We start from the raw sequence: 27483 nt of genomic DNA, 5'->3' as shown, positions 1-27483 counted from the left end.
TGTCAGCAGACAGGGAGAAGAAAGGGGGCTCGTTCCACCCGCCTGGCCTTGCAGGACGTGCTGCATTTCGGGAAGGAGTGAAGATAAATCCTGTCCTCGTTTCTCAACTACGCACAAACCTGATCAAGGGTGTCATTTAAAGCTATGGAATTGATTTGGTATCTTGGTAATAATGGTAATAAATAAACAACCCCAATAGATTGCCCAATGCCCTGTTTGTTCTACGTGCAGCAGGTATCACGAACATTCTTTGTAATTGGGTCTTGCTGGTATCTTCACCCACCTTGAGAAAAATTTCCATCCCAGAGTGCACCAAGAACCATTTATAAAAGCCAAACATCAGGAAGTAGTAGATGCTGCTGAGAGAAACACATTAAAAAAGCAAGAGTTAGCACAAATAATTTCAAACCTATGACATTTAAGATATTTTTTCTTCTAAGATGTCTTTTCTTGAAGAACACCTGCTTATGAAACCAGGAGTATTGAGTTCAGTTATCTGCTGTTGTCTGAGTGCATTCTGCATCTCCAGCAGGGAGTGTAAAAGCAAACATTTGTCCGTGGTGCTGCTGGGGGAGCTAGTGTGCAGCTTTACACTCCTGAGTGCTTCTTGCTGCCACCAAAGGAGAAGATAAAGCTTTTACATGGATTTTTTTGCATTTTTACAAAATGCCAGTTGAGGTAGGCTGTGCCCAGTTGCCCACACAGACATGTTTGATATTTCCAGTTAGCAGTGGTCCTGCTGCAGCATTTCTCTGTTGCAAAATTGCCAGCAGGCCTCTACCACAGAGGATGGAGACCAAAGGATCTGAGATCCTTTTCCTGCCACAGAGGCATTACCTGGTGTGGTGGCTCTGTTTGCAGGGAAGAAGGATTTTCCATTTATCAGTCTCTTCTCATGTTCCTGGAAGAAAAGGAGGGCCTGGGGGAAGCAGCTGCTGTGTGACACATTCCTTGAGCACTCTGCTCCTTAACTAAACTGTGGCATCAGACTGACCAGACTGATTTCCTGGGCTTTTCTCTCCTCAAGGATCCTATGATGCTCGAGCCAGGGTGTTGATCTGCCGTGTCAGCTGGCTGCTGAGAATTCCCTTGGAAGATCTGGAAGTCCTGGAGGAATCTCTGCTTGAGAGCCTGAAGGAACAAAAAGAGGAAGAGTCAGAGTAAGAACGTTTGGGTTGATACGGGATCAAAAAACACTGCCAGTGCTCAAAAACTTAGCAGTAATTACTTGTGCCTAAGTCCAGTCTCTGATTATTCCCCACATGGCTTTTGCTGTAATCATTTATGGCTTGATTAGGGTTGCAGAGCCCTCCCAGCACTGACAAGAAGAAAAGCTCAGCATTCTTAAAATCAGAGCTGAGATCTGGCCTTGCACACTGGTAAAGGCTGTTCAGCTCTGGGCTGCCTCCTTTCCTCTCTCCAGTTGCTTCTCAGAGACTGTAGATTTTGTATAAATACCTCACACAGATCTTGTTGTCTCTTGGCCCAAAATCCTTCAGCTAGAACTGCCTCTTGCAAAATGAAGTTCCTACAGATAATCAGGGTTAGATCTTAGCTGTTCATTGTTTCTTTAAGCATTTTTAAGAGACAGCTGGGTAACTCCTATTGAAGGGAGATTTCTGAGGGCAACAGGCTGAATCTTCAGATATGTACAGACCTGGCTCAGAATTCTATTTATTAACATAGAATTCTAGTTATTAACATAGAATTAGTATTTATAATTCTTGGTAGCTATAAGAAATGCAGTGTCTTTAAATTCCTCTCATCAAGCAGGAATTGTGTGACAGTTTAGCAATATTTAAGGCAGTAAACATGTCTGTAGTGGACTTTCAAGGGAAATATTTTCTACTGTCAACTCAGCAAACAGGTTATGAGATTACCCTGAATGCTAATAAAGTCTTTAATCAACACCCTTGCCATGGCCAGATGATTACCATGGGGTCCAGCATGTGATGGGTATCTTCCAGTAAGAGCTGTGTTTAAATAATGCTTAACTTTATAGCACACTGTAAAAAGGGAAAGTCAGAATAATCTCAAAGATCGTGGACTTCTAAACATTTGGTGTGCAGGAGCAAGGGTTGGTATTAATGGGGGCTGTTTTGCTGTAGTCTGTGCAAGCAGAGTCAGTGCTGGGCCTTTAAGCTGTGTCTGATAACGGTGAAAGAACAGTGTGGATTTCAAACCCTGCTGCCAGCCCTGTGCGCTTCCTGTGTGTCTGTTGTGGGGTTCCTGGCTTGTCCTCTGCACAAATTGCAGCCATGGGAGTAAATATCTACTGGATAAAAAGAAAAGAAAAATCCTTTTGGTGAGAGGGGCCCAAGACCACAGTGTGAACACAGTTTTGTTGCTGTGCTTAAACAAGGCTGAGATCTGTGGGGAACTGATGACCCTTTCTTTGGTTTGAAATCAGGAATCAATGGGGAAAGGAAGCAAAATATAAACCTGTCACCACCCTGACCTCACAGGTTTTGGGGCTAGGAATACCATTATGTGCTTGGGATGCTTCCAGCTTTGACCAGCAAGAGGTTTTGGAACAGAAATAACCAACCAGGGGTTTGGCAGCTCCTGCACAGGTGTTTTTACTGATATTTGTTAACAGGAGGTTTGCTCCTGCCTTTGCTGATGTGGATTTGTTGGATTGAGGCCCAGAACCTATGAGATTAAATGTACAATACTCTAAAGAATAATGCTCAAAATACTTAAACTGTGTTAGTTAAACCAAATGTGCTCTGACCTGCAGGTGAGAACCTTTCTTTTGTACACAGTTCTGTAAGAAACTGGAAAACATCCCAACATTCACTTGTTGATGTGTGCTCCTGCACCTTTCCTTATTGGAAAATCGCCTGAAATTCCCCATAACAATCTCTCTGAATATAATTTGTGATTCAGGCAAGAAGCTGCGCATCTGAGCTCAGTGAGGGTAGAGAAATACCAGCAGCAGCAGTTAATTACCAGAGTGCATAAAAGCAGCCTGGTAATCCAGTGATAATGGTAATGGAGGAGCCATTAGGAAGCAGTGACAGGCAGAACTTCTCCTTTTATTTACTGCATCAGCAGGCAGGATTTAGCTGCCACTCTCTTTGTCCCCACATAACTCCAACTGCTCATTATTCCAACTGACTCCAAGTTAGGCCTGTTCCAGCTCTCTTGTCATTATTGTCAGCCTGAGACACACTGCAGTGACTGTAAAAGCTGATGAAGCTCATGTAGAACAGAAATTGCTGGGTATTGCCAGCTTAGGTATGAACAGCCTGGCTGCAGCACTCCTATAAAGAACTCCAGGAGCAATTTTATCCAAAGCCAAGCATTCAGACTGGTGACTAAGGCACAAAGTAGAGCATTTGGAAAGGATGAGAGGAAATGGCCTCAGGCTGTGCCAGAGGAAGTTCAGGTTGAATCAGGAGGAATTTCTTCATGGAAAGGGCTGTTAGGCATTGGAAGGGGCTTCCCATGGAGGTGGTGGAGCCCCCATCCCTGGAGGTGTCCAGGGAACAACTGGACATAGCACTCAGTGCTCTGGGCTGGGTGACAGGGTGGGCATTGGACACAGCTTGGACTTGATGGTCCTGGAGATCTCTTCCAACCTCAGTGATTCCATGATTCTCTGATAGCCAATTCCTGCTTTGGCTGTGGGGCTGTAGAAGCAGCTGTGGCTGTGCAGAAATTGGAGAGGTGTTGCTCTCAGTACCTGGCAAGATAATGGAGCAATTAATACTGAATGTCATCATGTAGCATCTACAGGATGGCCAGGGTATCAGAGCCAGCCAGCAGGGGTTTAGGAGGGGTAGGTTGTGTTTGACCAGCCTGATCTCCTTTAATGACCAGGTGACCACCTGGGGGATGCAGGAAAGGCTGTGGATGTGTCTGTCTGGACTCCAGCAAGGCCTTTGGCACTGTGTCCCACAGCACACTCCTGGGAAAGCTGCAGCCATGGCTGGGACAGGAGCACTCTGAGCTGGGCTCAGCCCTGGCTGGATGGGCCCAGAGAGTGATGGTGAACGGGGCTGCATCCAGGCACCAGTGGTGTCCCTCAGGGCTCTGTGCTGGGGCCAGCTCTGTTCAATATTTTTATTGATGGCATGGATGAGGAGATTGAGTCTTTCATTAGTAAATCTGCAGATGACACTAAGCTGGGAGTGTGTGTCCATCGATTGGAAGGTATGAGGGTTCTGCAGGGAGACCTGGAATAATTAGGCTGAGTCTTAACAGGATGAAGTTTAATAAATCCAAGTGCTGAGTTCTGCATTTTGGCCACAATAACCCCCTGCAACATTATAGGCTGGGGATGGTGTGGCTGAACAGTGCACAGGCAGAAAGGGACCTGGGGGTACTGCTTTGTAGCCGTGATATTTTCTGAAAAATCCTTTCCTTAGGATTTTTCCTCCTGAGAGGCCGAGAGGCCTCAGGAACAAAATGTAAACAATGGTTATCTGCTGCTGTGGAATGCAACAGGTGCATCTGGGATTGGTCTCATGTGGTTGCTTCTAATTAATGGCCAATCACAGTCAGCTGGCTCAGACTCTGTGTCCGAGACAGAAGCTTTTGTTATCATTCTTTCTTTTTCTATTCTTAGCTGGCCTTCTGATGAAATCCTTTCTTCTATTCTTTTAGTATAGTTTTAATATAATATATATCATAAAATAATAAGCCTTCTGAAACATGGAGTCAGATGCTCATTTCTTCCCTCATCCTCAGACCCCTGCCAACACGGTCACACTGCTTGACAGCCAGCTGAATATGAGCCAGCAACGTGCCCTGGTGGCCAAGAAGGCCACTGGCATCCTGGCCTGATCAGGAATGGTGTGGCCAGCAGGAGCAGGGGGCTCATTCTGCCCCTGTACTGTGTCCAGCTCTGGGCCCTCAGTTTGGGAAGGACGTTGAGACACATCCAGAGGAGGCAACGAGGCTGGAGAGGGGCTTGGAGCACAAACCCCTGAGGAACAACTGAGGGAGCTGGGGGTGCTCAGCCTGGAGAAAAGGAGACTCAGGGGTCACCTTACCACTCTCTGTAACTCCCTGAAGGGTGGTTATAGTCTGGTGGGGTTGGTCTCTTTCTCCAGGCAGCACTGACAGAACCAGAGGACACAGTCTCAAGCTGTGTCAGGAAAATATAGGTTGGATATTAAGAGAAAGTTTTTCGTGCAAAGAGTGATAAAGTTGTGGAATGTTCTGCCTGGGGAGGTGGTGGAGTCACCATCCCTGGGTGTGTTTAACAAAGCCTGGATGTGGCACTGGGTGCCAGGGTTTAGTTGAGGTGGCAAGGAATGGGTTGGACTCGATCTTGAAGGTCTCTTTCAACCTTGTGATTCTGTGGTTCTCTCTGCAGACACCATGTTTGCAGCTGCACAAGGTATGAGCAGTGGTTTTTTGGAGGGGCTCTGTGGAGACAAAGTCTCCCTGACGTGCAGGTCCATAGGAGTTCTGCCAGTGAGTGGAGTGACTCAGGGATTTCACCCACTGAGCTCCATTCCCCTCCTGCTGCGCCTCACAAAGCTGCATATTGTTTGGGACTCGTGTAAAATTGTCTTAATCAAAATTACAGTGTGCTTAGGGGGTTCCAGGAAAGATTAGGCAATTATATGGATAATGAAAATCCAAAATTAGGCTAGGATTAACAGGGAAAATATCCAAGTTTGGAAGCAAGATAAATGTCACATTTCAAGGCCTGGATTAACTGCTGTGTAAACAGGCCAGAAGGAACCTTCCTCTTGAAACAACTCATTCCAGTATCCTCTGTTTCTCCCACTTTCCTCTGAAATGGAGGCACTTCTTGTAAGAGAGAAAACAAAGACACTGGAGGGAAATCAAAAGTAGTGGCTAATAACTGGTATTTGTTCCTTTTTGGTTTATTTACCTCTTTCTGATAAGCTTGTTAAAATACAGCTTAAACGCACACTGATGACTGTGTTTAATTCCCATTATATTATTATATTGTGATGTGCAATTAGAAAGCAGCTTGTAGTAAACACATCTTTGGAAAACAGTTTAATTGCATCTCTGTTTGTTAGTACAAATTACCCCTATTCCCTTTTATTTCAAACACTTTTCCCTGTTTCTTCTTAGCTTTCTTGTGGTTTTTTAGACACTTAGGCAGCATATAGTTAATGAAATGCTTTTGACTTTTTGTTTCTTTCTTTTTTTTTTTTTCACAAGCTTCAGCCCTATTAGGAAGGGTTTTCTGAGTAAGTAATATCTGTTGGCTTTTGTCAGCAATTAAATTATTTCAATTTAAATCTGTGGTCCATTTAATCCATTCAATTTAAATCTCTAAATCCATGCTCATAAATCTCAGTGTGCTGTCACAGTCCACACCTGCATGTTCCTTTTTACTGCTCCTGGGAGGGAAGTTACACTGAAGAGAATAAAAGCAGATTTTGATGCAGCATTGGAATTTTCCCTTTGTTTTTGTACTTTTAATCCCCCCACAGAACTGCAGAAGTCTCAAGAAAAAAGAAGGAAAAAAGGAAAAAGCTGAAGAGATACCTGCTGATCGGTCTGGCAACTGTTGGGGGTGGAACAGTGATTGGTGAGGCTGCCTTTGGCATTCTGGGGACACAGCCCAGGGACAGAAAGGGGTCTGACTCCAGGAAAAGTATTTTCAGCCCCACTAAAATAAACATGAAAGAGTTAGCTGGAAAAGTTGTTCCAGTGTAGCTTTACTAGCTGGGGGAAGTATTAAACTGAGGTTGTCACCCCTTAAAAATGTTTTCTCCTGTTTTGCTGTCATAAGAGGATCAGATCTTCAACTCTGAAATCAAGAGTGTGAGATTAGATCAATGTTTCCTGAGCAAACAGAGCACAGCTTACCCCAGATCACTACACAGTCTTCCTTTGACTTTGAAATTATTCTTCATGTATCTGAAGTCAGTCAAGGAATTTGGGTAGAGAATCAGGGCCTGGGGAGGGTCTCAGAAAGCCTCTTTATTGGACATGCAAAAAGCTCTTGCAGCAGCAGCAGCAGCAGCACTCTCCCAGCACAGGGGAATGGTTTTTAAGGGATAATAGTTTGGTGATATCTCTTGCTGCATCCTCAGGGCTGACAGGAGGCCTGGCTGCCCCCCTGGTTGCTGCAGGAGCTGCCACCATCATCGGGAGTGCTGGAGCAGCTGCTTTGGGATCCACTGCTGGGATTGCTGTCATGGCATCCCTTTTTGGAGCAGCAGGAGCTGGGCTTACTGGTAAGAGAGTGACCACACCATTCTCAGCCACTGGGCCACAGGATCATGTCTGCAAGCACAGTTAATGACCCCAGTGAGCTCTCTGCAGAGTGAAGGAAGCAATTTGAGGTGTAATCCATGAGATTTTTGTCTCAGTGCTGATTCAGGTACTGTGTAGCCCCTGGTGACCAAATAGGGAAGGAATATTTGGTGTGTGGTTAATGAAGGAAATGAAAACTTCCTGCTTTGGGTTAGAAAAATGATGCCATGGAGAAAAGCAGCTGTTACAGCAAAAAAACCCCTTCTGCTGGATTCCCTCAGATCACACAAGCTCACAAAGATCATGTGGGCTCCTTACTATGCTATAAGTAATGCATGGGCTGACTGAGGGTTGTGGAAAGGGAAAAAAAACCCTCTCCAGATTACCCAATTAATTTCTTAACGAACTCCTACTGTTAGCAGAGGGTGTCCTTTCTGTGCCATCTCTGAGCCGTGTGTTTCTTCCTGGCTCTGTGTAGGATACAAAATGAAGAAACGTGTGGGAGCCATAGAAGAGTTTGAATTCCTCCCACTTACGGAAGGGAAGCAGCTCCACATCACCATAGCAATCACTGGATGGCTGTGCACTGGCAAATATGGTAAGAGCATGATGAGAAGCTGAGAGGAGCTCCAAGAGCTGTGGCTGTGTCCTGCCCCAGGCTGTGTTTGTGCTCACAGAGCACCATGTCTGCCCCACATTTCCATGGCATGATAACTGACCCACATCAATTCTCACCATAAGACTTTGCAACTGGATCTGCAATCCCAGGCAAACAGAGGAAAAAAAAGAGGGCATTATGTTGGTGGTGGTAGCAGGACTGGGAGCAGCCACAGCAGGATTGTTTCTGATAGGAACTGTTGAATGGTTTTGCCAGAAAAGATCTGTCTGGAAGATGATTGCCAGCACTAGTACAAAGTATCTCTGAGACCTTATGTTTATCCACCAGAATTAACAGAAAATAGTGTGGTTTTGCTCTCTCCATGTCTGTCAGCTAATGAGGTTTATTGGCAAGAAAGTTCTGTCAAGTAAATCCTGTTAAGCACAGCACTCTGGAGGTGACTTACAGGGGAAACCTTGGAAGGTCTGTAGTGCTTTGTTTTCCAGCGTAGCTTGTCATAAAAATATGTCACCTGTCTGCTAATGTGCTCAGCTTCAGCTGACTGAACAGCTGCCAGTTTATTGAGAAGCACCATAATTAACTCTGGATATCATTAATGCAGAAGGATGCCTCACCCTGTCACTTGCCAGGCTGCAGCTTGCTGTCACAGGGAAGTTCTCATTTTGCAGTGCTTTGTGCATTGTGCTTTGGCTTCTCTCTTCACTTGCCACAGGTCCAAATGCTCAGAGCTGGAGGCTCCCAGGCAGGGTCAGAGAGGCAAGTGTGTCCCTGCAGGAACATTTTGTGTCTGTTTGCCCGTAAAAGGGAGTTCCAGATGACACACATTCTTCTTCCATAACTAGCAACCTGCTAGAATGTTTTAAAGAACAAAACTAGGGTTGTCATCCATTTTCCTCCTTACAGCAGTGCCTGTCTGTGTACACCCTCCTTCAAACAGAGGGACTGAGGACAGGAGTTTTATGGAATTTGCCACCTTGTAGTTTTGAAGCTGCAAGTAGTTGCAAATCAACGTGTCCCCAAATAAGACAGACCACGGTGGGGATCTTGTGACACTTGGATCAGCAGCTGCCTCAGCCTGCATTGTTTGGGGAAGAAACAGTGTGGGAAGGCTTTTAATTAATTAAGATGACAGTTCTGCTCTGCCCTTCAGCATTGATCTGTCATTAATAGCATTGCTAGAATATTCCAGTGTCCTGCAGGTTTTGTTCTGATCCTCTGTTGGGCTCCTCTTGCCATTGTGTTCTCTCCCAACATGAATTCCATCTTTGCAACCTTTCCCAGGGAGCTTCACAGCCCCGTGGAGCAGCATGCTGCACTCCAGTGAGCAGTACTGCCTGGCCTGGGAATCCAAGTACTTGATGGAGCTTGGCAATGCCTTGGATTCCCTGCTGAATGGCTTTGTCAACATGATGGCTCAAGAAGCCCTAAAATTCACTGTCTTGTCAGGTAAGAAACTAAATCCTATCAGATCTGCTTGAGTAGCTCTTGTGCAGTTTCAGTGTTAAAGGAGCTTTCCTAAAGAAGGAATGTTTTGGAGGAGGCAGAATTGACCTGAGAACCTCCTCTGCCACACCTGTAATTTAGCTGTGCTTTCCTGGACTGCTGAGCCACCATGACATTGCATCATTCTGTTAAAGTTACAGCTGGAAACACCTTCCTTCACCTGGGACTCTTCATTTCCTCTATTATTACACATTTACTGCTCTGCAGAAACAGCCCAACACGTGGGTTGCACACATTCCCCCTGTGGCAGAACATCAAATTCTTTCTTATCTTTAGTCCAGCAGAGCATTTCTCAGCACAGCTATTAAGAAAGAAGAGCTGGAAATGACATAAGCTCCTAGGCTTAGCCTTTAATTTCAGTGAACTCTTCTTGCTTTTGATGTTTTCTAAGGAACCTCTGTGTGTTGCAGGGATTGTGACAGCCTTGACTTGGCCAGCATCCCTCCTGACTGTTGCCAGTGTCATTGACAACCCCTGGGGAGTGTGCCTGCATCGCTCTGCCGAGGTGGGCAAGCACCTTGCACACATCCTGCTCAGCAGACAGCAGGTGAGTGGCCACAATTACCCAGGAGTAACAGCAGGAAGGGACTGGCCCAGGGAGGTGAAGTTTTACAGTCATGCTGTAAATGAGCCTTGCTTGGTCGTATCCTGTGCAAGCTGTTCCAGCTCCAGAGCTCAGTCCCCAAGGGCACTGGGTGCCAGAAGCCAGCTCGCTCTCAGACCAAGGCCGCGGGTCAGCCCCTAGCAAGCAGGGAGATATTCAGCTCTTAGTGATCAGGCAGCTCTTGTGATTTCAGCTTTGCTTGCTAGGTAGCTTTTCCCTTGGCCTAAGGCTCCAGCAGACGGCAGAGAGAGGAGAAGCAGAAGACGCTGGCTGTTCCATGTATATGGCTTTATTGTAGGGTCCGTGAAGGGTCTCAGCTCTTCTTCTTCCCAGTTAGTAGGGGTACAGTATGCTACTTTTATACCCTTGGCCTGGATCCAATCCTGACCAATGGCAAAGGTGTTAGAGTGACCATAAGTGACCAATGGTAGGGTTTAACACAATATTGCCTTCCATGGCTATAGGGATAAGGTACAAGGCGGATGTCCCTGGAGACAGGAAACTTCTTTGCCGCTGTGTCAGCATTCTATTCTCCAAGGGGCCCTGGCTAAACCTGAGGGGTTTACTACAATGCTGGTTAAAGGGCATCTTTCTAAGGGGACAAAAATTAATAAAATAAAAACAGAGAGTGCTGCATGAAGGTGACCAGCAGATATCTGGCTTACTGGGGAAAAGGAGGAGGTCCCAAGTGGATCAGAGAAATCCTGCTGAGATTTGTTCCATTTAAGCTAAAGCTTTTCTCAATGAGGAAGAAGAGATCCAGGTCATAAATGAGCTGTGGTTAAACCATGTCACAACACAGCCAGGCCCACTCACCTAGGGCAAGTCAGAGAACAGGAGGTGAGGATGGGTGAAAAGAAAAGCAGAATACAAAGTGTTAAAAAATATTTATGGATCATTAAGAGGCACCTGCAAAACAACCTGAGAGAAAAGTGGATGGCAGCCAATGCCCAGTGGCTCTGTGGCTTTGCCTGCAGAGAAGGGAAACAGGCTGGTACCTGACAGAAGTAACAGAAGTTTCTCTGAAAAGGCTCAAAAAAAGCCATTTCTGCCCCCCAGGAGCCTGCCATCATTTGCTGGGCCAGAGCTGGTGTTTGCTGGCCATGTGTTTGTCTCACACCAGTCACTGCTGATCATAGAGGAGCCTGTGGCAAGCCATGGCCCCAGAGCTGTGTGACCCAGCAAGGTGGAACAGCAGAGGAGGAACAAACTTGATTTCTCATAAAAACCCAGTCCTAGAAAATTCAATAAACTTTATTTCATACAAGCCCTTTCTTTTGCTTTGGGGCATTTGTTCTTGCTTGTTAAGCATTTGCTGTTGTGAAAACACATATTCCAGTATGCTGGAGTCTAAAACCAGTTAATGAGATGTCTGGGGTGTCCATTGCACACCTGCTCCCTGGATATTACAAAGACCATTTTTCATTGATGTTGGGATTAGGCTCCCTTTAATCTTACAGAAAATCTTATTAGGCTGTTCAAAATAAAAGCTTAAAGCTTAAAAGCCACCTCATCTTTTATAACCATCACATGCTGCTGTCACTCAGCCTGAAATCTGGAAGTGGTCAGTATTTTGTATTGCAGCTTCTTCTTCTTCTGTGTATTGAAACATTTCTAGGAAAATTTTGTTCCTTGAATAAGGTTTTCATTTGGAAATTTCAAACCAAGGGCAGTGTCTGTTTTGGTTCTGTTTGAAACATCCCCTTTGTTGTAACTTGTGATCACTAGATTGTTTTCAGTTGATTTTCTAAAGATCAAAAATAGAAACTACAAATATGTAGCATTCTCCATATTGAACTGCGCATAACTTTGAGGAGACCTGATCCCTTTGAAACCAACTAAATTGCTCCACTCTTTCAGAGGTGATGCACAAGCAGGTGCTCTGTGTCTCAGGCTCTCAGGGATCTCCAGCCTGATCTCTTTCCAGAGAAAACACCATTTGGTGGCATTTTTTTCCTCTCCTTTCTCAGGGCCAGAGACCTGTCACACTGATTGGCTTCAGCCTGGGTGCCAGAGTCATTTACTTCTGCCTGCAGGAAATGGCTCAGGAAAAAGGTAACATTCACCTTCTAACCATTTTTTTCTTTTATTTTCCTTACTCCTGGTGGAGAAATTTTTCTTCCAAGAGGAAGAATACAGCTTGGCTCTTTTAGGATAGGAATAAAACAAAAAAAAAAAAAACCCCAAGGTTTAAATGCCTTTGGAGCCAAATTCTTCTGTCGTTTCCCCCAGTCCAGCAGAAAAAATCCACTGTATTCACTTGAGGGGTTTCAGTGGGGCATTTTGGTCTGTAAACAATAAGGTGACATTTGTGATCAGTCTGGAGCTGCCCCTGCACTGCCTGATGCCAGCAGAGGATGCTTTGCCTTTCTTGGGAGCTCTCTGCAGCTCTTGCATCTGATTCCCTGAGTCCTGCCTTCCATTTAAGTCTCTGAAATGCCACTGTCATCTGCTATTTTCATGGTAATTTTCCCCCAAAGTCAAGTATAAAACCATCTGCCAATTTATTACCCATTGTGGTTCTGTTTATTAATAGATTTCTATTTTTAATTTAGAAAAAAAAAAAAAAAAGAGTAAAATCATTATGATCAGTTGATGAAAATTGTATCTTGGAGTTGAGTCAGCAGTGAGTGTGTGCAGCCTGCCTTCCCCCCATGTAGCAATTTAACTCATTAACCACTTACTTCACAATAAATCATAACTAGGGAGTTTTATAAAGGAAAATGTCCAGTAAAGTCCAAGAAGGTGGGAACAGAGTCAAGTGATGATGGAGGTCAGGACTGACAGCTGTGTGCCAGAACTTCACTTCTGATTTAAGATAGAAGTCTTCAAATACAGGAATTCTGTTCTCAAAATAAATATAATCAAATCCAGAATAATCCTTATGGAGTTACACTGGAGCCAGAACCCAGATCCTAATCTGGCCCTAGATCTACACGTTTTGTGTCCTGAGAATGCCAAGGGCTGAGGAATTTCCAGGTTTTTATTTCAGTCTGCAGGCTCTGGAATGACACGAGCCCATAGCTTAGGGAGGAAATCCTTAGGGGTCTGGAAGGTTGGCTGCCACTGCAAAGAAATCCAAGTACTGTGGTGATGTATCAGAGCAGCTCCCACCATACACTGATTTTTCAGTTCCTTAATTGAATTCTGCAAGCTGAGCTGTTTGTGAGATGAAAAGCAGCATGTTTAGCACAGATTGCCAAGGCTTTCTCACAGGCACATTCCAGAGCAAGCCACAGAAGGAGCAGAGCTGGGACCTGGGACAGCTGAGACTGATTTGGGTTTGGACTTGGATGGCTCACACGAAAGGAACACACGGCCTCGTCATGCAGGCTCTGCATCCAGATGGCACTGGCATTTCTGAGGACACAGAGCTAATGATGGATTGGCCAGTGAAACTCCATGGCAGGAGCACAGATTCTGTTCAAATGCTTCTCTGCAAAGCAATGGAACAACCTTGGGGTACTTCAGCACGGATCACTCCGGGAGCCAGAGCTCAGCAGGTTTCCGGAAAATGCCATTATGGCAGGAGCTGGAGTCAGGGAGCCATCAGAGACACGTTACTGCGTGGGAGGATCATTGCTCTGATTTCTTCATCGTGATTCCCATGCCTTTCAGTAAATACTCAGCAATTAGCAAACTAATGCACATTGATAATAGCTATTACCACCAGAGACCAAACCTTGAGACCCAGCTGTGTGTGACAGGGGTGAGGTGTCACACTCTGGGTGTTTGGGACTGATCCCAGCTCATGTGGCCGTTATCCCACTGGGCTGTGATCCCTGCTGTGCTCAGTGTTGGGAATGCTCTGCCCTGGAACATCTGTACACAGCCAGGGCTGCACTCAGGGCTGTTTCCCTGCAGCCAGGACTGATGTGCTGAGGTGCTTTCCCTTTCCCAGTGAGATCCATCCCTAGGGCACAGCAAAGCCCAGCTCCCAGGACTGGTTATGGTCTCTGGGACAGATTCTTTCTTCCACACCTTTTCTGGAGAAATCATCTTAATCAGGTTTGAATTTTGGCCTCTCATTCTCACTCCATTCTCACCTGCTTGGACTTGACTGGAAATTTTCCTTTATAAAACTCCTTATTCATTAGCTACTCTCTATGAAGGTAAATGGTTAATTAAGTAATTTTTTTCCACTGCTTTTACAGACTTTATTGTTCATCATCATCTAAAAGATTTACAAACTGTGAAATAGATTTCATTTATCTCAAGCCTCAGCTGCTCTGCAGGCCAGTGATCTGTTCCCAGGTTTCTATCCTGTCAACATTCAAAGAAAATGAACATTTTTCAGCCAAGGCTAAATTTTTTTTATTGTTTTTTTTTGTTCTAAGCAAGCAATAAACTGGACAAAGGACTGGAGAAACAAAAGCTTCCAACACCTTGCCCAAATATTCAGGATCCTGATGAATTAGCTGCTTGTTTATTCACTTGGCTCCCACCACAGACATGGAATTTAGAACCTTGGTTGGGACAAGCTTCCTGCAAGACTCTGTACTTCCTTTTCATTGCCCATAATTATGGGAACAGGACTTTATTGCTCACAGATTACACTCACAAAATTGAATTGCTCTTTGCTCTTTTTGATTGGTGCAAAAATTGCTCTGCAATAAGAAATAATTCCAGGAGAGCTCATTTGGATTTGTCAGGCACGGGATTTACAGGGCAGAGAAGGAGGCAGGCACTGCAGGCAGCTCCAATCCTTTACTGCCATCAGGGAAAGGAAGCTAAGGGATTTAAATCTGAAAAGTGCCCAGGCAGAACCTCTCCCTCAAATGTTGGGTTTGGCTCAGGTCTGTGGAGCCTGGTCTGCCACAGGTGCTGAGGATGGGTTTGGAATGTTCTGCTCATGAGTCTTCCATTTAACTGCTGTGGCATCAGAGCCTTCATCTCTCTTTACAAAGATTTATGGAAGATACTGATATATTGTTCAGGAGTTTAGGAAAGTAGCAAGGCTGCCCAATATTTCTCATTCCATCATTATTCCTCCTGAAATTGCCCAGCTGCAGCTCTTTGGTAAGTGAGGAGGATTTATTATGCTTAAAAGTTAACATGCTGTTCAGCAAATCAGGCCCTGGGCATTCATGTTACAGGAGAAGGAAATCAAAGCAGTTTGATGGATCTTCACTGGGTATTGCCAAGTGCCTGCATTGTTCCTACTTCCAAATCAATATTAACAATTTGGGATTTCCCCTTGCATGTTCAGGTCGTGTTTTTCATAGAATCAGCTGTGGGAAGACCTCCTCATGCTTCACATATAACAACATTTGCTCACTCTGTGGGATCTCAGATCCTTTCACCTGTTTCAAAGCTCTGTGCAAACCCACATCAGTGAGTCTGCAGAAAGACCTTTCCAGGGGTTTCCAGACCTTTCCAGGGGTTTCCAGCACCTTTCTGGGCAGAGGACAGGCCACTTCTCCTTCCCAGTGCTTGGTCCTTTGCACTGTCTGAGAATCTCAGTTTTTCACATTTACTAACTCCAGGTGAATTGTGGACATTTAAGATGTATGCAGAGTTTTATTTATGATCCTCCTTTCCATTGTTTCTATCTTTCAATCAAATTGATTTTCACCTAAATTATGATTTTTGTGCACATCTGAACACACTTCACATAAGAATATTTTCTGATCCATCTTCTGAATCTGAACTGTTGTGCTTTCACCTCGACAGACTCACAAGGGATCATTGAAGACGTTGTCTTACTGGGAGCTCCAGTGGAAGGAGAAGCCAAGCACTGGAGAGCTCTCACCAGAGTGGTGTCAGGCAGGATCATAAATGGCTTCTGCAGGTCAGTGTGAGCTCAGTGCCCAGCCTTGTCAGCCTGCAAGTGGTTTGGGGCATTCATCCCTTTCGAGCACTTTGGGAGTGCTGGTGAGGACACTGAGCAGTGCCAGAGCCTCGTCCCTCCAGGCTCTGCCTCAGATCCATTTGGGATGGCAGCTTCAGGAGGCACCTGGAGCTGTTTGACAGAGCTCCTGGCTCTTTGTGCCCCTGGAAAGCTGTGTTCATAGAGGGACAGAGTTCTGCCACTCACAGCCTGAAGTGCCTGGGTTTGTGTGTGTAATCTGATGTATTCTGAAGGCCCTATAAATCTCAGCTTTGTGTGAAGGACTGTAAATACAGCAGTTAAGTTTGCTGACTTAAAGATTGGGAACTAGAATCTGTAAAAGCTTTAAGATGCAATTCACTTGGGGCTGCTTATGGGGAAAAATATGTGAAAATCACAATGGAAGGGAAGGAGCTCAAGCAAATTGAAGGGTTTTATATCTGGAGTGAGTTTCTGGTCAAGACAGTCCACATGAATAAGATATTTAACTTGCAAAGGAAGAATAACTGAAATAGCTGTAGCAAATTTAGTAAGGATGTGAAAGAATACAAAGATTGCCTACGAAACAAATACCAGCCCTTTAAAACCACATTGAAAAACATTTTAGAAATAAAAGCAGACAGCTGTTGGGCAGAGTTATGGGAGCTGCTGGGTGAGAAGAGGGAGGTTCAGAGGCCTGAAACAGCTGAAACAATCTCAGAAAAGCTATTAAGCAGTCAAGTGACAGCTTCAAACCTAATGACTGTGTCTTGGAAGATAATTGTGGCAGGAACACTGCTTACCAGCACAGTTAGATAAGGGGAAATTAAAACCAAGGAATAAGTGGGGAAGACTAAGAACATGGAGAAATAAATTGAGAAATAACCAGGCAAGAAAATTAGCAAAGAATCTTCAAGCCAAGACAGTTTATAAAGCTGTGAGCCCTCAGGTCAAGGACAGGTGAAAATGCTGCTGGTGTTTACCATGCATGCATCCATATGGATGCCTACACACGTACATGGAAGGTGGGGAAGTGCTGTGTTACTGTGATTCTAACAGAGTGTTTTAACTTAGAATGAATAATTAAATAAATTAATTTAAAGTATTCAAGGTTAAAACAACAAATTATCAGTCCTATCTCTCAGCTAGGCTGGGAATTGTTGCTTTTGTCCTCTTTGGATCCCAGGATTTTCAGGGATGCCTGTGATGTAAACACCTCTTGCAGTGTTTCTTCCTGTGCCATAAGGAAAAGCTGCTTGCCTGGGAGTGCTGTGAGTTCCTCCAAGAAACCATAAATCATAGAAATCATTGCATATAACTGAGTTTACCCAGAAAATATTGTTCCTGTCTGTGTTCTACAAAAATAAATTTCACTGTATCACTGCTCAGGGTATCCATTTCCTGTAAGACACACACACACACAGACACAAAAAAGATTTGTTACAGTTTCTAAGCCTGCCTGTGCTGCTGAAATAAAATACAGTGTGTGTGTGTGTGTGTCCAGAGGGTTATTCAGGCAACCTGAGGGGTAGCTAGAGGAGGGAATTGAGAGATTTGGGGAATTTCTGTGAGGATTGAGGTAGAGAGAAAGATTCTACAAACATTTTGTGGTAAGGCCTCACTTGATTCTGATTTCTCTGGTCTCTTGCTTGCACAAAGGGTGGCCTCATTCTGTCACTTCAGGAGTAACTCTATTTAGGTTGGATGAATTACACTGAATAGAATTCCTGTGAGATCAGATTTGAGCCCAGCTGCTGAGCTTCAGTCTTTGTTCTCCTTTGGCTTTGGAATATGAGGGGACAGGGTGAGTGAGAGCCCTGTCAGCTCTTGGAGCTGTCCCCTCCCACTTCAACAGCAGGGCTGCAAATTCCCAGTGGCAAACCTCACCCAAATCAGTTGGACTGGCTCAGCTTTTGAAAGAACCAACACCTGAGCAGTGTGAATGTGTTGTAAAGGTTTTGCAGGGCTCTGCGTAGACTTACAACTCCCAGTGTGGAATATTTGGGAGTAGCCAGGAATGGGCACCTTTGCCAGGAGCATTTCACCTGCTGCCATCACAGAGCACAAATCTCACTCATGTCCCACTTAAATCTGCTCTGTAGAGCACAGTGGCATTTTGGTACCCAGATTTTATGGTGTTGTTCAGCTCAGAAGAGTTTTGTGTTTCCTTCTCTCCTCATGCTACAGTCTACCCTGAAACTGTCACAGTGACTTATGGCACTGCTCTAGAGTGGGAACAAGCCCTTCCTAGTTCTGTCACTGAAGCCATGTATTTCTACAGCACCTGTAAATCAGGAGCACTCCCAGGAGCTTCACAGTCAATATTTATGTCCCAACATCAGTGTTGTAGGTCTCATCACTTTTACAGCTTTATGGCCTGGAGAACATAGCAGTACGTTAAAAAGGTGAAATATGTCAATGTGCAAACCCTGAGCAAACATAGAAATAAACAGAAGGGTCAGATTTTTAAACTCCCTGCAGGTAAAGAGACAACAGCCATGGATCAGGATTCAGGAGTTACAGCCCTGTGTCCCAGGGGTCTGCCCTGAATCCAGCAATCATTCCTGTGTGGTTGCTGCATCACACAGACCTGCAGCAGGGCTTGGTCCAGACATCACTGGGCTTCCCAGCACTTCCACTCTCCTCATGGTCTGAGCAGTAACACACTGGAAGTGTTCCAGGTCAGGGCGGGCAGGGCTTGGAGCAGCCTGATCTAGTGGAAGGTGCCCCTGCCCATGGTGGGGGGTGGAACTGGATAAGCTTTAAGGTCCCTTCCTACTCAAACTGTTCTCTGATTCCACATGGCATTGCTTGGGCAACAAGATTATTCCCACTCTTCTCTGCTTCCAGGGGGGACTGGCTGCTGAGCTTTGTTTACAGAACCTCCTCTGTCCAGCTCAGTGTTGCAGGCCTCCAGCCAGTCGACCTGGATGACAGGAGGATGGTGAACATGGACCTTTCCTCTGTGGTAAGTTCTCATATTCTCATTTTTTCTCCATCGTTCTTTGCCTGCAGCACTGTAACCCCAGTTACAGAGCCCCTCTAGGTACATTGTCCCTCCTTCCTGACTTTGAGAGAACTCTTTTCCACACTTCCCTCTGGATTTTGTTGGCCCAGCTAGTGCTCAACAGAGCAAAACAATGAGAATCTGCCTCTCCTCTTGGATATGTTTGGGGTTTTTTGGTTCTGACATATCTCATAGTGGAGATAGAAAATGCTGTCACTCCTCAAGAAGGGCCTTGCTGTCAGAGAATCATGGAAAGGTCTGGATTGGAAGGAGCTGAGTGCCAGGCCCTGTGAGTGTGGGTCCTGGGGAGGTGGGATCAGCAGCTGGAAAACGTGGATCCCAAACAAGCACATGGCAGGTGCAAGCCACTATCTTATCTTGGTGGAGCCTCCACAGTGCTCAGGTTCAGGCTGGGACGGGCTCCTGGCCCTTGTACCTTGGTCCCCAGGGCTGCAGGAGCCGGAACTGCTCTGGAATTACAGAAGCTCTGTGATAGCAATGGTTGGTTTGCCAGGCCCTGCTGCCTTTTCAGAGTGTGTCTCCAGGAAACAGGGAGAGATTCACTGCTATATCTGGGAAACATTTAACTTCCTCAAAGCTGGCTGGTGTCATTAGTGATAAGCCACTGTTAGAACATCTGGCAATATATCTAAGCTATATTCAACTCAATGATCTCACACTCATCACCACGTTGTTGGCTCTTCCACAGAAGAAGTGAGCTCTTCCACAGAAAACCAGGCAGAGCTTATCTTGTGTATCCATATCCACAGAAATCCTGGGCATGCCATTGTGTTTTTTCCATATCTTAATGTTTTCATTATTGTTTACTCTCTGCAAACTGGAAGATGCCCAACACAAAGCTTGGGATATTTCCATGATCTCTTCTTCCCAAGTGTTCCCACAAGCTGGCAGGGACCATCAGTGCTGCTCTGGAGCTAAAGGCACTTGGAAGAGCTTTTAGATTTTCTGGAGCACCAGCTTGCTAAGCCTATAAATACCCAACTGTTCTCAACTCATTTCATTCATGATAACTGAGCTCTGCACAGCCCCTGGCAGCACAAGCAGGGCTTGGTGCTGAGCAGAGAGAGCAGAGCCTTGGAGGAACAAAACAGGGGCTTCCCAGGAGGAGGGGGTTTGGTGGAGGCTGTTAAACATGGCCCATGCATCTTTGCATCTCTCTGGGCTGTCAGCATTTCCACACTCCCACATCCATTTTCTCACCATCCCAGAGCTGCCAGTACTCATTTGCTCTCTGACATCTGTTGCTGGCATGAAAATGGCCCAAGAAGCCAAGTGGTGGCACGGGGGTGACATTTCCTGTCAGTCAGTCCATGTCCCCCCTCTCTTTTTGAGTTCTCTTCAGAGACCCTCCTTCTCATGCCCCTCTGCCTCCTGAAGAATGAAACCCCCTGGAGCCCTGCACACTTTATCCTGCCTGGATCACAGCAGCTTCTCCTGTCCCCTCAGAGGAGCAGGATTTACATTTCACTGAATGAATAAGGTTTGCAGAGCTGCTCCCTGCTCATCTCCCAGGGCTGTGTGTCTGCATTCCTGGCTGCCTGCTGCCAGCAGTCAGTCCCAGTGCTGCTCTCCTTCAGAAGGAATTGACACTTCCTTCATCTCACTGCAAAGCTTTGGGGAGGAAAAATGTATGTTAAGTAGGTGTCATTGCCTTGATCCATTTTCCAGACCATGGGAAGAAATACAATGCATTCTGGTGAACATTTTAGAAATAAAAGGAGCAAGAATGGGGAAGGAAATATCCAGAGGCAATATTTTTTAAAGTGGCAAGAAAGCAAAGATGGATTTTGCTGCAAGTACAGTGCAGTAGCAGAACAGAAAAATACAAAGTGATATTTAGAGATATATAGAGATACAGGTATTTTCTTTGTGGAGACCAGCTCCACCCCTGCAGTTGCCCTTGTTGGAGGTCCCTGTGAGTCCTGCCAGGAGAAGGACAAGCTGTGAAAGAACAATAAAGTATAACTGATGCAAAGGTGCTCAGCATGAAAATATTATGAAGCACCATCAGTGTTTTTGGCATCTCCTGGTCCATCCATAAAGAAAACTGGTCTGTATCCAACCAGCTTAGTTCTCTTTGCTGTAGCACCAGAATCCTCAAAAGAGTGGAGGATTAGGAGCCCTCAGTATAAACAGCAATTCACCTCCAAGGCCTCCATCTCATGTCTCTCTTGATTAGTGTGATTTTATCTGACTGTCAGTAAAAAAGCAGAGAGAAAAATATCCTCCCACTCAGCAAATGCAGTTATAAAATCCTTCCTCATGGTTACAAAGGGGCTGATTTATTCTGTGGATTTATTTGACAGCACCTGTTAGAGACCAAGGAAGTTGTGGAGCTGCAGGGGATTATCCTGATTGCTGTTTGTTCCCAGAGGAATTTGTTCAGTGCAATCTGAATTAATATTTGAATATTGCAGAACTGCTCAAGGAGCACCTTCAGGGAGGCTCAGGAGTCAGCAGCAAGTCAGGAATGGGCAGTTTCACAGCAGCAGCATTTAGGGATGAACTTTCAGGTTTAGAAGCAATGGGAATGCATGGCTGGAAGTCCAGTGGAGAGCAGGGATGGATCACAGAGTTGAGGAATTGGTGAGGGGGAAAAGCTCTCAAGAGACCCTTGAGGCCAGCTGTTCCCCCAGCACTGCCAGGGCCACCGCTAAGCCATGTCCCCAAGGGCTGTTAAATCCCTCCAGGGAAGGGAATGCCATCCTTGCCCTGGGCCAGGGCTGAACAGCCCTTTCCATGGAGAAATGTTCCCTGATATCCAATCTCAATGTCCTCTGGCACAGACTGAGGCTGTTTCCTCTTGTCCTCTCACTTGTCAACTGGGAGAAGAGACCAACCTCCCCCCTGGATCCACTTTTCTGTCAGCTCTCAGAAAAGGGACCAAAATTCCCGTTATGAGGGAAGACAGCTTCAAGGCAGTCAGGTACATCAATACCACAAGCAGATGGAAAGTCTGAATTTCATAAAATCCAATTGATTTGGCACTTCTGTGAGTCAGGCTTTTTTTTTCTCCAAACACATTAAATTGTGACTTTTCCCACTGTATTCCCAAGACTTGCAGCAAAGAATTAATTGTGGTTACAAAATATGGATTAATTAAGAACCCTGGGGAGTTGGAGAGGCAATAAAAGGTTGCCAGTATGTCCCTGCTCCTTTGTTTGCATTGTGAGCACTGAGCAGTGCCACCTCCCCAAGGGCAGGATCAGAGGAACAAGAGCTTGGAGCAGAACTTGGCTTCAGGGAGCTGCCTGGAGGAGCTGGGAGAGCCCCTCTCCCCTCAGGGCAACATGCAGGGCCTTGTGGAAACAATTCCATCTGCCTGTTGGGCTGGGAGGTCACAGGGATGCCTTCCACAGCCCTGGCATCATCAGTGGCTTCATCTGCTGTGCTCCTCATTGCTGTTGATTTGGGAGCTCCAAGAATCCCACATTAAATACATATTCAATATGGTTTTTTCCCTTTGGGACACAAGCAGAGAGTGCTGGCAGTGTCACTGTGTTAGAACAGAGGAAGAAACTGGAAAAGCTTTTCCAAAAGAAAAGTGCAAAGGAGGCCATTAATAACTTGCAGTTTGTTTTTGCTTTGTGGCTGACAAACCTCAGAGGCTGCTGTCCCTCCTCACTCCTCACACAGACTGCTCGAGCTGGATGTGCTTTGTGGGAGCCTGGGGGTGCTCAGCTGCTTCTAGAGGCAGAGAGAACCATTTTACAGGACTCACATTTCATAAGGTTGGTGCCCAAATGAATTCCCACAACCGGGAACAAGCAGGGAGCCACAGTTTCCTGCAGATCTACAGGAGGGATTCTCCCATTCCCCCTTGGTGCCTGGAACAGGTGTGTATCCTTCCACAGGGGATTCCCACATCATCTGTGGGGTGTGTGGAGTGTTCACAGCCCCCAGCTACCCTGGGCAGGGCTGAATTCCTGGCACTGCAGCTTCTCCTCCAGCTCCAGAAGAGCTGAGGGCACCAGTGCCACATTTGAGTGGCTCACAGGTGATCTGTATTTCCATCAAACCCAGTCCAGCAGAGGAAATTCACTGCTCCTTTGCAGAGCCAGCAAAGTTGTGGTGCCAGCACATCTTTCTCCCCTGGAACATAACAACTGGCATCACAGATCACCTTTGACAGATTTTCTATTCCCCCTTAAAGCACTTTGCATGTGGAAATGGGACAGTTTGCACTGCATCCCTGTTCTTTCCTGGTTTGCAGTGGGCAGGTCTGTAGCTGTTGGCTTTGCAGGCAGCTTTCCCCATCCCAGCCCTTGGTGAGGCAAAGCTGTGGGAGTTTTCCCAAAGTGCTGTTCAGCTGGAATCTTCAGGAATGGCCACTCAGAGCCCAGACAGGTGAATTAAGGATAGAAAATTAAGGATAGAAAATTCAGCTTTTCATTTCCTGTCTTCTGCTGGAACACCAACACTGATTCTGTGTTATTTCTCTGCTCCCTTTGAGCTCCCATTCTGACCTTCTCAGCTAACATGGAAACAAAATCCCAGGGCAGCAGGCAATTAGAACTGTTAATCAGGGGGAAGGCTGACTCTGCTGACTCCTTGTGCACATCATGGGTTTGAGATGCTGCAATTAGAGCAGCTGAATTATTGATAGGAGCTGAATGTCACTGAAATGTCACTGCCCTGGTGACACTGGGGGAAGGGGAGGGTTTAAACCTCCTGCAAATCCCCATGAGGTGGATGTATAGGATATCACATTGCTGAGGAGGGACATGGCACTGCTCCACAGCTCTTGGAATTTCCAAATGCCCAAGACTTCTTGCCCAGACACGATTGCCATCAGCTTATGAGGGATGAGTCAGAACAGGCCATTGTCCCCAAAATCATCAAAAGTTCCTTTAGTTAATGTCAGGTGATCTTGTTTTGTGGGGTTGGGCTGAGAACTCGTTTGAAAGCAGCAGAGATGGTGATGTTTGAGCTGCCAAATCTTGTGCATTCCTGGAGCAAGATGGGGAGAGGAAGGGTGACAGCCCCTTTGGGTGTTGCAGGAGCCATCCTCTGCTTCAGGCTGGTCCTGATGCTTCCCTCTGGTTATGGACACCGAACCTCATCTCATGTTCTTGTGTGGAATCCTGAAGAATTTTCCATAATCTTCCATATTTTCCATAATTTTCCATAAAAATGCTGATCAATATGTCCAGTATTTTGGGTCACTGGTGGCCTGCTGTGGTTTCTAGTGGCAGACACCTGGATCCCCAAAGCTCTTTTTTAGGATCACTCAAATTCAGTGTATCAATCCAGTCTTTATTTTTGGGATCTCTTGTCCTCCATGGCCCAAGACATTCTGTCCAAATTATTTCCCAGTGATAATTATATGCACAGTTTATACTGGGTCTTTTAAAACACTCTTTAAATAATTGAATTTAAATCATTTCCATTTGGATTAGCACCAAAAAATGAGTATTTAATTGTAGCTACCTTATAAATGAGTGGCAGTAGTTGGGAAGAGCATCAACAAAAAATAGTCAACAGCAGCTCCACAAACAGCTGAAAAATCAATGGAAGAGCTGTTTCCTTCAGGGGGATGCCTTGGAGTGCATTTCTGGCTACAGAGGGACATTTCTGAAGGCACATTTCCCTTGAAATTCTTTCAAGGACTCTTTTACTAATTCAGAATATTAATTCCCACTTTTGTGCTGCCTGTTGTCACTAATGTACAGCTGCTCTCCATTTGTCCCTTAGACCTTCAGAACTTGGTTCCTCCATTTGCTTCCTGGGTTTTCATGTTATAGTCTGTATTTTACTCTTCTCCATCTTCCTCTTGGAATTGCTGAAAGTAAATTGAGCATAAAGCTGGCAGAGATTTTCAGCAATGGATGAATCCAGCAAAAGCCAATGATTACTCAGAATTTTCAACATTGATCACAAAACATATCAAAGTTTGATGGAAAAAACTCTTGGAAAAAGCTCTTGCCTTGGTGTAGAATTGCCTGAGGGTGTCTGAGGGGAACATCCCTCAATTACCAGCCCAGAAGTGACAATGACTGGATCAGTCTGTTGTGGCTGAAAGATGATTGCAGGGAAAAATTACAGTCTGGCTCAAAAAATATCACTGCAATGAAAGGAGAACTTTTACCAGTCTAGTGAGTTTTGAAATGAGAAGAAAAATAAGAATTGAGTGACTTATTCTGTCCACAAGGGCTCTGATTGTGCAAAGGGATGATGTGAAAGCAAAGCCTCTGAGCCTCAGCAGAATAATTCTTTATTCCCTCAATTTGGCAGAGCAGAAATAGAAACATTAAAGAGGAATAATGCAAATGGCATTGTCAGGATTTCCAAAATAAATTCAGCTCTATCAATTTTTCCTCAAATATATTTTTGATTGGTTTCTCAATGACTGCTGGTGCCCAGGATGCACCATTGCTGCAGGTGCCAAATTCAATTGGTGAATTGAATCAATTTTTTTATAGATCCATTTAAATTGTAGCTTCTGAATTATTGGATGTATTCACTGTCCTCACTTTGACATTGTTTCCTGAGGATCCAAACAGAAGAATTTTATTCCTATCCTAACTTCATTCAGCACAGCCTGTGTCAAGGTGTGTGGAATGGTTTCTGTTTCCTGCTGTCTCTGGATTTTCCAGCTCCTCTGCCCAGGCAGCATCAGGGCTTTGCCATGAGCTGTCAGAAAACTGTGGGGAAACCCAGGACATTTTCTGCCAGGCTGAGAATGGGGATTGTTCAGCCTGGAGAGGAGAAGGCTCCAGGGAGAGCTCAGAGCCCCTTCCAGGGCCTGAAGGGGCTCCAGGAGAGCTGGAGAGGGGCTGGGGACAGGGGATGGAAGGACAGGACCCAGGGGATGGCTCCCAGTGCCAGAGGGCAGGGCTGAATGGGATACTGGGCAGGAATTGTTCCCTGTGAGGGTGGGCAGGCCCTGGCACAGGGTGCCCAGAGCAGCTGTGGCTGTCCCTGGATCCCTGGCAGTGCCCAGGCCAGGCTGGATGGGGCTGGGAGCAGCCTGGGACAGTGGAAGGTGTCCCTGCCCATGGCAGGGGTGGAATTGGAGGATCTTCAAGGTCCCTTGCAGCCCAAACCACTCTGGGATTCTGTGGATGCCCTCTGTGATGCAGGAGGTAGCCAGAGTCACAATTAAGGCTTTCAGTGACATGTGGGAATATCTGTGACCAGAGGAGCCTGCCAGCTTGGCACAGCTGACTGGAGTTTGAGGGACAGCCTGGCAGAGCCTGCAATCCACCAGCCTGTGCCACCATTTGGGCTGTGTGGGTTCTGAGGCAGCAAACAGAACTGAGGAGTTTTTGGGAAGCAGCAGGGACATCTGAGCTTCTTCCCTTCTGCACCAACAGCTGCCAGACCTGGCAGCTCAGTTCAGAGCAGGGCTTGTCCTGGACATCACCTTCACTGTAGCTTTGGGAAAGGGAGAGTGGAAAATAGCAATGCCTGAGGGGCTGAGCTGGCTGTGCCCTTTGTGTCACTCTGCGTGTGACGCCCAGGGCAGGTGAGGGCTCCTGGGAGGTGAGCTGGGATTATCCACTGAGCTCCAGAACCTTCAGCTCACTTCAGGAACTCCTTCAGCCCCCAAAAATACCATTTGCTATGAAAACAGTGTTAGCCAAAAGGGAGTCCTGAAGGGTCCCCTCCAAGGTTGTTGCTACTCCTGCTGAAATAACCAAGCTCTGCAGAGGTGTTTGAACTTAAGGGGATCTTTTGCTGTGGAATAAGGTTGCTCTGTGGAGGACTTGATGGGCTTAAAACACATCAAAGCAGTGAAATTCTCAGGTGTATGAGTGACCTGTGCATTCCCCAGCACACTGCTGGCCTCCACAGTGATTCCCTGTGAATCCAGGGGGGTTTGGTGAGGGGGAGCAGGAGGAAGGCCCACCCAGGGAGCAGAGGGGTGAGGGACACTCAGCTGAGCTCTGGCAGTTCCGTAGCCCTGCAGAGCGTTTGGAGCCATGTGCACTCCTGTGCTGGCTGATTGGGATGGGTGGAGGAGCTTTTATTGAAGGGCACTGGATGGCAGCTGAAGATTCTTGACTCTGGAGTGAGCAATGAAGCGTTATCTTGCTGTACTGAGCTTGTCCCTGTGACGTCATTGTTGTGACATCAGTGCTGTGATATCAGTGCTGTGGTATCAGTGTTGTGGAATCAGTGTTGTGACTGAGTGGTGCCTGTCCCTGAGTCAGCGGAGTCCCAGGATCATGGGGATGTCTCCTCTCTCCTCTGCCCTTCCTCTGCCCTTCCCTTGGCATTCTGGGCAATGTCTCCTCTCTCCTTGCCCTTCCCTTGGCAACACTCACTCCAGGACACACCGAGTTCCTGGTAGTGAAACCAGGGAGAAAGCAGAATTCTAATCCTCTGTTTCCAACAGCAACACTGTCCTGGCAGTTTAATCGTCACAACTGATTGTTCTCAGGGACTTTTTTGATACTTGTGGATGGATTTGCACTTAAGAATTTTTCCAAACATGCTGAGCTGACTGGCTGGTGGATCCCCATCAGCTCTGTTCCCTGGAGGTCCCTGGTGTGGCACTGGAGTCCTGCAGCAGCAGTGCCAGAGGCAGCTGGCTCGTGGCTCCCAGTGAGTCAAAACAACCATAAAGTCAAATGGTTGACTGGGATCAGTCAGCCAAGTGTGTCTGGGGCAAGTCACCCAAACAATCCCAATAAATCCACCCCACTGCATTCCTTAAAAGAAGCAAAAATGTATTTGCTCTGGTGCCAAGCACACTTCCTTTTATCCTAAATTCCCCC

The 27483-nt window shown here is 46.1% G+C and overlaps 2 protein-coding genes across 8 annotated transcripts in view; both read left to right on the top strand.

Moving 5' to 3' along the window:
• LOC102072273 (ATP-dependent RNA helicase DDX19B) overlaps positions 1–27483 on the top strand; it is a 211082-nt gene that overhangs the window by 65994 nt on the left and 117605 nt on the right. The gene's annotated exons all lie outside the window — the stretch shown is intronic.
• TMCO4 (transmembrane and coiled-coil domains 4) overlaps positions 1–27483 on the top strand; it is a 38905-nt gene that overhangs the window by 8359 nt on the left and 3063 nt on the right. For all 7 annotated transcript variants that reach the window (XM_074558770.1, XM_074558767.1, XM_074558768.1 and 4 more), the window contains exons 5-13: positions 1028–1160; positions 6429–6526; positions 7035–7178; positions 7676–7795; positions 9098–9262; positions 9730–9866; positions 11894–11978; positions 15597–15714; positions 18583–18700. In XM_074558770.1, the coding sequence (XP_074414871.1) occupies positions 1028–1160; positions 6429–6526; positions 7035–7178; positions 7676–7795; positions 9098–9262; positions 9730–9866; positions 11894–11978; positions 15597–15714; positions 18583–18700 (1118 nt within the window). The remainder of the gene's footprint in view (positions 1–1027; positions 1161–6428; positions 6527–7034; positions 7179–7675; positions 7796–9097; positions 9263–9729; positions 9867–11893; positions 11979–15596; positions 15715–18582; positions 18701–27483) is intronic.

Source organism: Zonotrichia albicollis, chromosome 25, assembly GCF_047830755.1.
Source record: "Zonotrichia albicollis isolate bZonAlb1 chromosome 25, bZonAlb1.hap1, whole genome shotgun sequence".
NCBI lineage: Eukaryota > Metazoa > Chordata > Aves > Passeriformes > Passerellidae > Zonotrichia > Zonotrichia albicollis.
This window is presented reverse-complemented; position numbering and strand designations above follow the sequence as displayed.